Source organism: Jaculus jaculus, chromosome 10, assembly GCF_020740685.1.
Source record: "Jaculus jaculus isolate mJacJac1 chromosome 10, mJacJac1.mat.Y.cur, whole genome shotgun sequence".
NCBI classification, from domain to species: Eukaryota; Metazoa; Chordata; class Mammalia; order Rodentia; family Dipodidae; genus Jaculus; species Jaculus jaculus.
This window is the reverse complement of record NC_059111.1, coordinates 114,331,610-114,346,210: the sequence shown is the minus strand read 5'-3', so window position 1 is coordinate 114,346,210 and position 14,601 is coordinate 114,331,610. Positions and strand designations below refer to the sequence as shown.

General features: G+C 50.1%; 1 protein-coding gene across 2 annotated transcripts in view; it reads left to right on the top strand.

The window, feature by feature from the left end:
* Dpp6 (dipeptidyl peptidase like 6) overlaps window positions 1–14,601 on the top strand; it is an 802,942-nt gene that overhangs the window by 139,413 nt on the left and 648,928 nt on the right. Inside the window, exon 1 of one of the 2 annotated variants that reach the window (XM_045160236.1) lies at window positions 1,343–1,600. The exons of the other annotated variant lie outside the window; for it this stretch is intronic. Within the exon in view, the coding sequence (XP_045016171.1) occupies window positions 1,358–1,600 (243 nt within the window). The 5' untranslated portion in view covers window positions 1,343–1,357. Of the gene's footprint in view, window positions 1–1,342; window positions 1,601–14,601 lie in introns of those variants that run through there. 2 annotated transcript variants of the gene reach the window in all.

Sequence of the window (14,601 nt, the reverse complement as noted above, 5' to 3'; positions counted from 1 at the left end):
CTGGAGCAGAGGGCGAAGGGTCCCCACGAGGAATGGACGGTAGGGAAAGCCAAGACCAGGAGCAGCCAGAGGCTCAAGAAAGACGAGGCTCCTGGAGGCAGGGAGGGAGGGAAAGAACCAGGCGCAGTGCGCGCGTCCTTCCACGCAGGGGCGCCGGAGCACGCCTGACTGCGCCGCAGAGAGTCCCCGCAAGACTGGAAAGGCGCGCCTCCTTGGGGGTCACGCGCCCCTTTCACTACCTCTCCGTGGGGGGCTCGGGGCGGAGCAAGGTTTGAGAAAGTTGCTGGCATCCCAGGCGCCTCAGCCTGCCCAGGTGCCACAGAGGAGGAGGCTGGAGTTGGGAGCCTCACACAGGCCGGCCCTAGGCCTCCTCCAGCCCAGCTCGGGCCGCTCGCGCTCCCGTCCTTGCCGGGACGGGCGGTGATCCTGAAGATGTTTGCGAAACCGCGCACCTCGGGAGGTGTGCCCACCAGAAGCCCACGTCTCCCTCCCGAGTCCCCTGCGTACAGACCAGCCCCCCACACCCACCCAGCGCCTCCGGTGCCCCGCAGCCCTATTCGCGTCCGAACCTCCTAGGGGTCTTCGGGTGCTGTTTCAAGTTAGCCAAAGCGGGAACAAGAAAAGCCCGAGGGAGCCCCTGGGAGTGGTAGGCGCACAGATCAGCCACACACGGTGGACCCCTCGGTTCCACCTCCGCCGTGGGGAGACCCCTCGCTCTCGTCGCGTCTACCGCGGGGCCAGGAGCGCCCCCAACCGTGTCCTGCACCCACGACCCGCCGCGCACCCTGCATGCGCCCCAGCCCCCTCCACAGACGCCACCTGTCCCCCCATAGGCCGAGAGCCCCAGCCTCGCCGGAAAAGTGAAGGAGGAGTCCGCGGGGGGCCTCGGCGGAGACCTGGGGGTTCGCCTGGCTGTGCGCCCATCTCTAGGCATTGCCAAATTCTGGGGCCTAAGCGCATCCCTCTCTTGACGTGTGTTTGGTTCTTTCCCTTCCTTCCATCTCTTCCGTAAGACTAAACGTAGCGGTGGCAAGGAGTTTAAAAAAAAAAAGAAAGAAAGAAATAGAGAGAGCAGGCCGAGAAGGCGAGCGCACCCTTGGAGCCCCGCTCGGCCGCGGGGAGGGGGCGGAGGAGGCTGAGCCCGGCGGAGTCGCCCGGCGGCGACTTGCGAGTGGCGCGCGGCGCGGAGGAGCCGCCGCGGGCTCGCCTGTCTTCCCACCGCCTCCTTTCTCCTTCTCTCTTTCTTTCCATCTGGAGGGGGAGGGGCGCGGGAAGCCAAGAGAAGGCGAGAGGGAGAGAGAGAGAGAGAGATTAAAGGAGCACCCGAGCTGGCTGGCGAGAGCGCGCGCGGCGGCCGATGGCTTCGCTGTACCAGAGGTTCACGGGCAAGATCAACACCTCGCGCTCCTTCCCGGCGCCCCCGGAGGCCAGCCGCCTCCTGGGTGGCCAGGGGCCCGAGGAGGACGGCGGCGCCAAGACCCTCGGGCCGAGGGCGCAGGCGGCGGCGCCCCGGGAGCGCGGCGGCGGCGGCGGCGGCGGCGGCGCGGGCGGCCGGCCCAGGTTCCAGTACCAGGCGCGGAGCGACGGTGACGACGAGGACGTAAGAGCATCGTGGGCGTGGGTGGGGGGCTTCGGCCGAGCCGCGGGCCTCGGGTGCCCTCCTCCCCCCTTCCCTCCTCCCCGGCGCCCACAAACACTCTCCTGGGCCCCGGGATCTCGGTCACCGCCGTCCCGAGCTGGTCTCTGGTGGCGGCGGCCGGGAGTTGGTGTCTGGAGCGAACGGGGCTCGGGAGGGCTGCGCTGCTGGGGTGTGCAGTCGGCGTGGACGTCTTCCTGTAACCGCAGCCTGCTGTGGCTCCCAAGGACGGATTTAGACCTTCCGTGCTTACGAGTTGATCGCGGTTTATATTTATTTATTGTCCGTCTTAAAGCTCAGGGAACATCCAGTCCAGGTTCTCCTCCATCCACCTGTCACTGGGATGCGCCCAAGCTCTCCCTCCTAGCCTCCGCACTGTGCCCCGTGACGCAAATACCTTTTTGCTGTCTCCAGGCTCGCCCCCACCTTCAGTGATTGTGGTTGTAATGTTTTGTTTAGTTTGGTTTTCAGAATAAAGTTAGAAGTCCTAGCTTTGGAACCCAGCCCCTTGCCCCAGGCCCAGGCCCAGCAGTTTGCCCTGAGAGGCGCTAGGCGCAGTGTTACCAGAGATCCCTGGGCCAGCCTCTCCACCTTGACTCTTGCCTGCTCCCTCGAAGTTCTCCCTGGAAGATGCCCACCCTTCTGGCTGCAAGTCTAGCATCCAAAGAGATAAGCTGGATCTGCATATCTCCCTAGTAACCCAAGACTCCCGCGGGGTACCAGCGGCTGCAGACAGGGCTGCATTGAACCATCACTTCACTAGTGCAGCGCTTCACTGGGGTTCATTTTTAGGACTTCCAGGGAGGGGAGTGTCGCTTTTCTCTAAAACCTTCTGTTCTTGGCGGGGATGGGGGGAGAAAGACTACCCCTGTGAGATCCCAGGCAGCCAGGTGTGGCTGGGCCCGTGCAGCCTTCAGGGAGCAGCAGGTGTGTGGGGTTGAGGAGTTTCCTGGGTCCCTTGGGAGCCGAGTTCTGCCATCACCCACGTCCTTGCAGGGCCTCTCTGAACTCCACAGGAGGCGTGGCCACGAGACCCGTGGGCAATTGGAACACACTGCTTTGTAGGTTGCTCTTTCTTTGGAGCAAGAGGTGTGTGTGTGTGTGTGTGTGTGTGTGTGTGTGTGTGTGTGTAGGTGAAGTGGCTTCTCTGGGACGGCCCTCAACTGTCAGCTCTTCCAGAGACAGCCAGGTGGGCTGTGGTGGTGACCAGCTGTGCTGTTGATGGTGAGGCTTGTTTCACAGAGGTGAGAATTGTATGTGTGGTTCACACCCTGAGCCACACAACCCGCCAGGCCTCCCACCAGGCTTTCTTCGCCTCTGGCGTCACCCCACACTCCGCTGGTTAGATGCAGACGCCAAAGATCTGCACACCTCTAAACTCCGGGGCCCAGTCTGAAGGAAAGGACATCTGCTACGAGAAACTGGAATTTTTAGGGAAAGTTTCTTTGTGAAGAATTCTAGTGAATTCTGTTATGAAGGGTCTTGGGGGAGAAAACCAAGCTGCATTGCAGACAGAAAAGCTGCACTTTTTCCCCCTTTGCCTGAAATCTGACTTGAAGCCTTGAAATTGAGGTTTCAAAGTGAGCCTTCTCTTCCCAATGGGCTCTAGGTGTCGCTAGCCGAAAGGGCAGGCAGGGCTGGACAGCGCCAGTCTCCACCCATTGGTTTTCTTTTCTTTTCTTTTTTTCCCCCTTTGTATTTTTATGTTGGCTTTGTTTTTTAAGTCTTGGCTTGGAGCGTGCATTTTCTTCTTTTCAGTTTGAAAGGAGTCTAGAATTGCTTTTCAGATAAGCAAAGGTATGCAGCTGGGAGCACAGCGTGGTGTATCAACAGCGTGATTTCCACTGGCAGAGCACCCAGCAGCGTCTCCAGCAGCCCCTGCATCCTCAGATCGATGTTTGTTTTCTGAAAAATACAGAGGAGTGTGCGTGTGCCAGGTGTGAGGGTGTGCATGCACGTGTGCACACGCATGTGTGCAGGCGCTGTTCTAGTGTGTGTACATATTGTATCAATGCATATTTTGTGTACTTTATCTGGTCATAATAGATGTACACTTGCAAAAACATATCTTACATATTTTCTGTGAGGTAGCAGAGTGATAGGGTAAGAAGCCAGGGGGTTTATCACGAGGGTTGTAGGTGATGAGACTATGCTCTGCGTGGGATTCATGCTAACTTTGTAGGTTGGTAGCTGCTCTGACCACAGGACAGACGAGGTGGTCACGTCGTTCCCGCAGCAGCCACGTCTGTTGTATCCCGTAACACTGGCTGAGACTTCAGATGCACAGTAAAGGTTACCTAAGTGTAAAATAGCTAAACCAATGGTACGGGCTAAATGTAGCCTTGATTTTTTAAAACCACTTTTCTTAGAAAATTTATTCAAAATTGTCAAAAGGATGTCCAAAACTTTACCCAGAGGTAGATACACACATTAAACAGGCCATTTCTTTCCATTTAAAGTGAAGAGGTACCTGGTAAAGGCAATGAATTTGAAAACTACACTTTTAGACCCCAGGTTTTATCAGGCTTGGTGATCTCCAGTAGCCACCTTTTAAAATATTTTATTTATTTATTTATTTATGGGAGTGAGAGATAGAGCAAGGCCCTTTAGCCACTGCAACTGAACCCCGGATGCATGTGTCAGCTTGTGCATATGGCTTACGTTGGTTCTGGGGAATTGAACCTGGGTCCTTAGGCTTTGTAGGCAAGCACCTTAACTACTAAGCTATCTCTCCAGCACCCCTCCATAACCATATTGATAACCACATGCAAAGCTGAAAATGTATAAGTCTTAGGGTCACCTATACTGCACTGCTGAGAAATTTTGGAGCAAAAATTGAAAGTTCCCTTTCTATTGGGTCCTTGGGAAGCCGGGGCGGGGGTGGGTTGATAGTGAGAGCAGCCCCGCATGCTGAAGCTCTCTCTCCACTCAGGAGCATTGTCATCTACAAAGTGCAGTGAGCTTTAAGAAGTCACAAGCTATCTCACAAAGTTTGAAGTCCATTCGCAGTTTCACATTGGGCAACATGCGCAGCTTTCTGGGCCACTTCACTGATGGGCTGCAGGTTAGACGAGCCTGTGTGGCTTGCTTCCAGGAGCTCTCCATCTCTCTTGCTTGGGCAGTCCCGGTGCAGGACTGGTGACGATATTGCTCTTCTGTGGCCTGTTGGCCAAGGAGTGAACACAGAGAACCAAGGTGATGGTGGGGGACATGCCTTCAGAACACACCGGGCTATGGGCATCTTGTCCTTGGGACCAGTAAAGGAGAAAATAGGTGTGATTCACGGAGTCAGTATCTGAACATAAATACGCATGCCTATGTGTGACCAGAAAGGATATAAAATGTAAGGCGATCTATTAAGATTCACCCAGATACAGTCGAGCAAAGTCTACATAGAAAAAATGAAACATAGGTTGAACTCTTAAGACATTGCCCAGTTCAGACACTGCACTTGTAACCATGGAGTCTGACCCTGTGACCACCTCAGAGCCCCTATGGGTGGGGCACCTCTAATCCACAGAGTCTGACTTTGAAGTAGAAACAAAGCCTGAGGCTCTTGGGCTTTTAAATCTGTTTCCTCATACATTTTCAGATTTTTTTAAACATAAATTCAATTATTCCGTCAACTCCTATGAGGAATCAATAGCCATTTTTGTTTAAAATTCATCGTGTAGATTTGAAAATAAGTTGACTATGAAAGAAAATGTTGCTGAAGTGACTTTTCATGGAATTTAGTAAGTTCCAGTTGGAATTAACTGTGGGCCACTTTAAACTGTTAACCTTGGTCGGGTCTCTCCTAGAACATTTCTTGCCAGTTTCTTGCCAGCGTTGGAGGGTTCACGTACTGCCATTGTGGTCATTGTGTTAAGGGTGTGTTTAACAGTGCTTTTCTGTTTCCTGCATTTGTGTTGACATGTGATTTCCTAACAGCACAAATTTGGTTACAGTAGGATTTTAAAATAGCACATTGGCCAAAGCAGAGGTTGAGAGACAAGTTACTTCCCATGATGTCAATCATCCCAGTGGGTCTGAGTACCTCATGGTGTATGATTTTAGCCTCCATCTCACCTTCTTTTCCTCTGCCTTGATCGCTCAGTGGCACCATATAAACATCCTGTTAATGTGTCTTTGGGACATGTGAATTTTTATTATGGGTTTCTTAAATAGTTTGCCTCCACAAAGATGTCCATATACTCTATTGCTTTTTCCCTCCTATTTAAGTGATTTTTCAAATATATTTTATTTATATGACCAAGTGTATGTGTGTGTGTGTGTGTGTGTGAGAGAGAGAGAGAGAGAGAGAGAGAGAGAGAGAGAGAATGGGCCCACCAGGGCCTCTAGCTGCTACAAATGAACTCCAGATGCATGTGCCATCTTGTGCATCAGGCGTTATGTACTGGGGAATCGAACCTGGCTCTTTAGGCTTTGCAAGCAAGCACCTTAACTGCTAGCATTTTCTTCAGCCCTTAAGTGATTTTTAAAATTTAATGTCACATTTTCTTTTACTATCCTGACTGCCCCATCCCTGGGACTTGAGTCTGTCTCTGAGGTCACTTTTTCTGTGCACACACTTTATCCCTGTGCCCTAGTGACATGTGCTGCTCATTCTCCTGGTCACCCCCAGCATCCCTCTGCTCTCTCCTTGTTTCTATTGGCATATGTATATGCATGTGTGGTGTGCTTGCGTGTCAGAATGTTTGCACATGGGGGCACATGTGTGTACATGCCCACGGAGGCCAGAGGGTGACATCAGATGTCCTCCTCAGTCACTGTCCATTGGGTTTCTGAGACAAGATGTCTCACTGGCCTTGGAGCTTACCAGTTCAGGTCGACTAGCTGGTAATGAGCTGCATTGCTCCTCCTTTCTCCCTAGAACTGGATTTTGGACATGCCCCGCTACACCCCACATTCTGTAACCCATCAGTTGATATGCGTGCTGGTAACTGAACTTGAGTCCTTACGCTTATGAGGCAAACCCTTCACCAACGGAGCCTTCTTCCCGACTTTTCAGCTACCTTTTTGCTCCCAGAACGCGTATTTGGATGATGCCTAAAAAAAAGTCACCCCAGAATGGATATGAGGCGTCATGGGGTCATTTGTGGCCGTGGCCAAGGAGGCACAGAGTTTCAATGCCCCTTGTTCTCTCTACCAGTAGTGCCTGCCAGGCCGGCCCTGTGGACTGTGTGGGCCTCAGGGGTCCACCCACTACCCTGCCATGCTGACTCTGCTATGCCAGGGGCCGCTACGAGGCCCACTCTATGGCCATGAACCCTCTTTTCCTCATTGAACTTGGATGTAGATTTACATCGTGCGCTGTTCTTGGTACGGACCTGCCACACAGGATGTCCCGTGTCCCGCCAGTCACCTGATGGAATGTCCCGTCTGAGTTCCCCTCTGTCACGTCATCAAAGCTTTGCTCTTGGTGACACCACTCTGCTCCTTGGGTTTTCTACCTCATGCCATTTAGGATACTGTGTGCATTCAAGTTCCTCTCCTGCCTCTTCGCCTCCTCTTTCTTTTCTTTCCTCTTTTCCTCTCTGGACTTGGCCTTTGAGTCTTTTGGTAAAACATTCCATTCTCCTGCCGTTATGGTTCAGACCTCCGGTATTCCTTGCTTTCTTTTCCAGCTTCTTTTCTAAGGTGAATTGTCTGCCTTTGACAAAGGACCCAGTGTAAGAGTTGGCTGTTCCCGTGCTGTGCTTCTCTGAACATTGCTCCCGAAGATAATTTGCTCCACATTTTGCAGAATGGGGTAATTCAACATTGCAGGGACTTTGGGGATAACCATCTTGATTGCTTTTCCAAGCTTTGGTAGCAGATGTCAACTGCCCAGTAGACAGTTCTTGTAAGTGTGACAAATATCCACATGAATGTGTCACTGGCTTCTTCTGGAGCTTCACGTGAGCACCCTTCTGGAGCACGTGATCACATCCCCATCCTGGTTTCTTCCTTGTATCTCGAAATCTTCCACCAGATGAGTTGGTTTCTGAACAATGTTGCCTCATAGCTCACAGTTAAACACAAAAGCTGATTATCTGAGAAGCGAAGCCTTTTAACTTCAGAATGTACTTAGCACACACAAAGGGTTTGCTACCTAGGAAAGTCTCAGAGTGAGGGGCTGGAGAGATGGCTCAGTGGCTAAGGTGCTTGCCTGCAAAGCCTAAGGACTTGAGTTCAGTTCCTTAGGACCCATGTAAAGCCAAATGCACAAAGTGGCGCCTGCATCTGGAGTTCATTTGCAGTGGCTAGAGGCCCTGGTGCACCCATCTTCTCTCTCACTCTATCAGCCTCTCTCTCTCTCAGTCTGTCTCTCAAATAAATAAATAAAATATTTTAGAAAAATGTCTCAGAGTGAATGCTGGGGTACAGTGAATAATCAATTAACTTTTTGATCTAATTCTATGTCAGTGAAGATTTCCTGAAGTCATGCTATATTAATAACACGATTACTCCAAGTTCTCCTTACCTTCTGACAGGAAAGTGACGTGGTTAGATACGGGGAGGCAGGGGCAGCTGAGTGACCCCTGAGCAGCCTGAGAGACGCCCCAGTTGGACGCTGCTCCTGGGGCTTTTCCACTGTACTGTGTGACTCGGTTCTCCTCCAGAGCGCCCTTGACCAGGGAGGAAAACCATAGCAAGGAAACAGTTTGCACCTTGAAAAACCAATAAGGACAAGCTGAATTGGCTGGTTACTAGGTGGGTCAGTGGTCAACTGTAAATTCCAGCAAGCAAATTTCAACATGTTAACATTACCCTGTAAAGCCAGCCAAAAAGATGTGTTTGTGACCCAGGAGTGTGTGCCTTCCCAATGGACCTGAGCTGTGTCTTGGCAGTAAAGGGACTTTCAGGTATGCATGAAAACTAAATTTCCATGGTATGTTATTTTTTATTGCTGTTAGGACATGCATTTCCAAAACATATATGTTACACTCAGATGGCAAGCAGTCTAGAGAATTAGAATAACATACTATATTTGTGAGATTGGAATTAGTTCATTTCTCCATGAGAATTTCTAAATGTTGACTCTGGATATATTTTTGTCTTTAAAATAAAAAATAGAAAGCAGAACTTTGGACTGGAGAAATGGCTTAGCAGTTAAGGAGCTTGCCTGCAACACTTAAGGACCCAGGTTCTGTTCCCAGTACCTGCATGGTGGTGCATGCATCTGGAGTTCATTTGCAGTGGCTAGAGGTCCTGGCACACCTATACTCTCTCTGTCTCTACCTGCCCCCTCTAAAATAAATAAAAATAAAGAACTTTTAGGGCTGAGGAAATGGTTTGTGGTTAAAGGCGCTTGCTTGCAAAGCCTGACGGCACAGATTCCATTTCCCAGCACCCATGTAAAGCCAGATGCACGAAGTGCCACAGGGACCTTGTTTTCATTTGCAGTGGCAAAAACAAACAAACAAACAAACAAAAACCCTATGGTATGCACGCTCTCTTTCTCTCTCTCTCTTGCAAATAAATCAATAAAATAAAAAAATTAGAACTTTTAAATTTCTTACCTAAAGCTTCTTATTCTTTAGAGTCATAGTGATTAATGAGTTTAATTTTTGAAAGCAACTGGCAGCAGCTGCTGAGTAAGATGTGCATGGTGACTGTATACGAGCTGCTCCTTTTAATTATCTTTCGATAACAATGCATTCATCAAGTGCAGGAGAGGCGCTTCCCTCAACATGTGGTATCGATCCTTTCACATAGCGTTGCTCGTAAAAAGAATAATCACCTCAATCCTTTGAAAATTAAATTCTGGTTAATAAATTGAATGTTAAGGATGTAGAGGACCCACATGTCACCGCATGATGTTCTCCCATTTCAAGCACGGTGCCTTTGCTTTATAGACATATGAAACCTACTTATCCTTCCTCATTAATGACTTTTGAAACATTTATCTTGAAAGTGATGGAGCATTTTGAACATTGTCTGAGTAGGAAAAATTCAAGACTGATAGCCTCTGATTTTACAAATGAGCAGACTACTGAACAATTGCATAGATGATGTCAGACAAACCATGTGGCTTTCTGGAGTTTTCTCACTCTTGTTTTCTTTTCAGTGTGCTCTGCTGTACTGTAATCAAATTGGTAGCTAATCATGTCAGTGAGTTGGAAGTGTATGGGTGTTGTAAAACAGCGTCTAAATATTTTGGTTCTGGATATTATATTTTCCCAAGGGGGAGAAGCAAGCCTGCAGTTTTGCCATTCTGGGGTAAAGCTTTGATCTGTCTCTACAGTAGTTTTCTTTTTCCCAATTTAAATGGCCCAGTATTTTCTAGTTCCATCAGTATTCATTCACCTCTGGAGTGGTAAATGTTCACTTCTACCAGCATGGTGACTATGAAGTGACACCCTCAAATATTACAAGGAAACCAGAAATGCCCACGGCCTCATGTGCAGGTGGCTCTCCATGTGTGGTGGCTGGAAGGCCATTCTACTTTCCAGCGGGGCCAGGACCTTTGTCGTGGCGGACAGAACAGGCAGCAGGCCTCGGGGAAGGACAGCAGTGAGAAAGGCCTCGTAGCAACACATGAAGGAGCAGAAATCCTATGTTGACAAATCGGATACTTCTTAGGTCCAGAAGCAGCATTTACCTGTCAGTGAATGAACAGAAACTGATTTCTGTCAGCCCTGCATGTTTACAACCTGCCGACCTTTGGAAGGCAAGAGAGCCATTCTAACTATAAGTCTAGTGGAGACCAAAAAAATGCACACACATACATACACATTTATTTTCATCCACATGAAACCTTAGGGCTTTCCAGATCATCAAAGTCACTCTAAAAATCAATTTTTAATCTTCGGTAGTGGTCAGATTTTATGTCAGCATCAGCTTTTATCTTAGGTAAGTTTAGGTCAATTTTAATATCATGATTATGATTTACAAAAGTGAGATAAAGGACGTAGGCACTGGCCTCAAAAAATAGAAAGCAGACTAGTTTTTTTTCCTATCTCATGCTCTTTATTTCTGTTGAAAAGTTTATAGAAAAAAAATCAACTTAGGAGGCTAACACAGGAGCTTCATGTAGCAACATCCTCCTCGGTATAGTCTCCTCCTACCTCCACTGTATGTCACGTGTACAATGTATGCAAGTAATCTCATCTCCAACCTGTGTTATATACACAGCATAGACATCTAACCTAACATAACCTCGCTATATTAAACACATATATGTTTAACCACATGTATCCACGTTACATATCTATATAGTGTTTGCATCTAAATTCATATCTATTCTATGTTGTGTACATAATATATGTGCACAACCTCATATCCACTCTATGTTATGTATGTCACGTGTGCATCTGCCCTCAGGTGTGCATTTTATGATATGTGTGTGTGTGTCTAACTTTATATATTCACTGTATATTATCTGTGTAATATATGCAGTAATAAAGTTGAGATGACATCAGAACAGGCATGGAGGAAGGCAGTGGTGAGGAGTCAGAGACCTTGGCGAGGGCTAGGCTGGAGGCCCAAGCATAGATCACAGGTGAAGGAGCACAAAAGGAAATCAATAGCTCCCAGGCTCAGTAAGCATTTCCTTCCAAATACCCAATTTTCCAAAGTGCCTTCAAAGCCTTCATATGCAGTCCAAAATCCCATTAATATTTATAACAATCCATCAACAGAAACAAGAAACCCCTTTAAAAATTCTTACTGGGGTGTTTCCATCAACTTTCAGAGTTGCCTCCTGGTGGTCTCACCCAGGACATCAGAAGTGACACGTCCCGTCCTGTAGCTTCTGTCCTGGGTCGTTGCTCTCCTGGCTTCTGAGAAGGAGCTGCCTTTCCAGCCCTGAAACCCGTGCCGCCGCGGTGTCCTGTGTGTGCCCCTCCCGATCTCCAGAGCCCCTGACCACTCTCTCTCCCCCTGCTAGTCTCCAGGCTGGACAGACTCTGGGAAGAGCCCTTCCCCACTCTCCCTTGTCCCCCGAAGATATGTGTGTGGGAACTGAAGCTACTATCTAGGGTGCAAGAGGCCTCAGTGCATGCTGTGGGAATTGGGGGTTTTGCCCGACCTCTCGCTGCACGGTGCCTCACAGGGAAGTGCTGAGCGGCGCTTACTCTGCCGGTTCGCGCTCCCCATGGGATGGCTGACATTGAGTCAAGCTTCTCTGAGCTTTGGGGGAGACATCTCCCTTGCGTCTCAGTCATTCCTCGCAGTTCAGCAAGACACTGAGCAGGATCATCCCGCTGGGAGGGTGGCAGAGGCTCGTTGGCTGGGCCCTGGAAGTGGGCAAGTGGCAGGAGGGGCGCAGGCATCTGGGTGGTCAGTCGTGAGGAAGAGGCAGCATGGACGCCTGTGGGATGTCTGTTGCCTGTAGGGGACATGGTGGGAATGTGGCCTCGGGGTCCTGAGCCACGGCCTAGAGCCAGAAGGCCTCACCGAGGCTCCTGAGGTGGAAGGTTCCTGGTGTGGTGGAGATCAAGTTCTCGTGCGTGCCTGCCCACGGCCCGGGTTCCGGCCAGGGCTGTGAGCAGGTCAGCCGACGGTCAGGAGCCGAGGCTTCGTCTAAACAGGCAGCGCAGAGGAGCACTGCCCTTCGGCCGCGCCCTCTTCTTGGCTTAGCGTCCTGCTGCCGACCTTTAATGTCCATTCTGCAGAGGGAAGAGGTGGCATGGATTTCATTTCTTTCCTTCCAGAATTTTGGATTGTCCAGTGAATAGGAAATTAGGCCCCAATTTTGCTTCTGACCAGTTATCTATTGAAGGCGGGAGGGAACGGTGCAGAAGCCTGGGGCGCTGTTTCTATAGAAACGGAGCAGCTGGGCTGCGGGTCCCTGGCTTTGGTGTGGGCAGCTGGCCTCACTGAATCACTGAATGCCGAATGATCCAGGCCTCCTCCTCGCCATCTCCTGGCTCCGGTGAGATGGTATCAGTCAGAGAAGCTTTTGTGTCCGCAGGCTGTGCCTGAGCAGAGTCCAGACATGGGCACTGGCATTCTCGGTGACCTCCCGCATCAGCCTGCTGCTCTGCTCAGGAGAAGCAAGGCTTACTTCCCATGGCTGTACATTGCAGGGGCTGATCCCAAACGCCTGGCAGTGGGAGAAGCCTCAAGCACCATTCCCAGCCCTCTGTAAAAGAACCTCACACAGTCCCCTTCTTGACAAGCATTTTCCTGCTCAAGTAGGGAAAGCATTTTCCCTTCCCTGTCTAGGACGTGTATTTTCCTTGTCCAAGTCTAGTCCAAAGTCTGTTTCCTGCAGACACTTGCTCTTCGGGAGTCCCCACGCTGAGCAAGTCCATCTGTCACCTGCAAGGCCACCTCTCTTCACTCGGGGAAGAGGGTAGAGTTCCTCTAGAAACCTAAAGGCCTGATGTGTCCCCCTGAACACATCAGTCTTTGCAGAGCTCTCTCCCATCAGCCCCTTTCCATCGACTCTGGCAGGAGCTGCCCAGGACCCCACTTGGCTTGGAAAATAGCACTTGCCTTTCCTAAACAATGTGCCTAGAAACCTGTTGGGATCCTGGGAGCCCACCTGCACCATCTGATGTCAACCCATTCCTAATGATGAGCAAGTTTCCCCTCCTCTACACATGCCATTATTTGTTAGCAATATCCATCTACTTGAAGAGGTTCTTGGGCTGGAGGGAGGGCTTGGTGGTAAGACACTTGCCTGCAAAACCTAAGGACCCAGGTTCGATTCCCCAGGACCCACGTAAGCCAGCTGCACAAGGTGGTGCATGTGTCAGGAGTTCATTTGCAGTGGCTGCAGGCACTAGCATGCCAAAGTAATGAATGAATTAATCAATTTTCGGATATATCCAGGATCTGAACAGCAGGAGCTGTCCAGCCTGGACTGGTTTTGGGTGCAGGTACAGCAAAGCAAGCTATGACCTCCAAGTGAGTTTTAAGGAGACACCCCCCACTTACCATCGTGTGCATATGCATAACTAGTCATACATGGGATTAAAATCAGACACATCATGGGAAGCTTATATAATCAAAACTTGTCACTCAATCCAGAGCGCCACCCAAACTACACCCTGGCGACTGACGCTTCCATCTTGTGGGCTCTTTATAAAGGAGCCTCGGGTCTGGAGATGGCTAAGCAGGAGAAAGCACAAGCACGGGAACCTGAGGGGCTGGAATTCAACTCCAAGCACCTACTTGCAAAGCTGGGCCCGCCATGCGTGCCTGTGAGCCCAGTCCTGCCAGGGGTGGAGATGAGAAGCTCTGGGGCTGGGTGGTCAATATGTCTGCCCAAAACTGGCAGCGCTGGGTTCAGAGAGCATTTGCACCTCAGGGAAACAGTGCAGAAGTGACAGAATGTGATGCCCCATGTTCTCTTCTAGACTCAGAGTGCATGTACACACACACACACACACACACACACACACACACACACTCTACACACATGCACCAAAATAAATAAATAAGAGACCTGGGGTAACATTCCTCTGCCCTTGAATATTTTCCCACGTGTATGACCCTTTGCCCCTCTGGGTCCCTTTGTTCTTAATAAAGTTCCCCGCCACTTTACTTTTTTGTGGGGGTCTTTTCCAATACTTTGAGTAAAGCACTAAGGACCCAGAAACACACAGAGACCACTGGTATCAAGGCGTCCACCATGTCTACACACATCTGTATCCACCTGACTGGTCCCAGCCCCTGTGACTTGAGTTTTCCTCTGAGGTCACTTTCTGTGTGCATTCTACCCCAGTGCCCTAGAGACACGTGCAGTTCATCTCTCTGGTCACTCCCAGCACTTTGCCCTGCTTTCCTTTGCTTTTTTTCTTACCACAGTATTCACCCCCCAACACATTACCGGGTGATCTCTCACGCCTACTTTCATTGCTTCCCCTGTCAGAATATTGGTGAATCAAAAAGCATCGGCTGTTTGGTTACCACACAGTGTCCGAGTCTTCAACAGCGCTCAGTTGGTGCTCACGGAATGAATGCGTCATTGATGGCACCATTCCTAACACACCTCTGGTCACATCTAGCTGAATAATCCCAACGGCTCT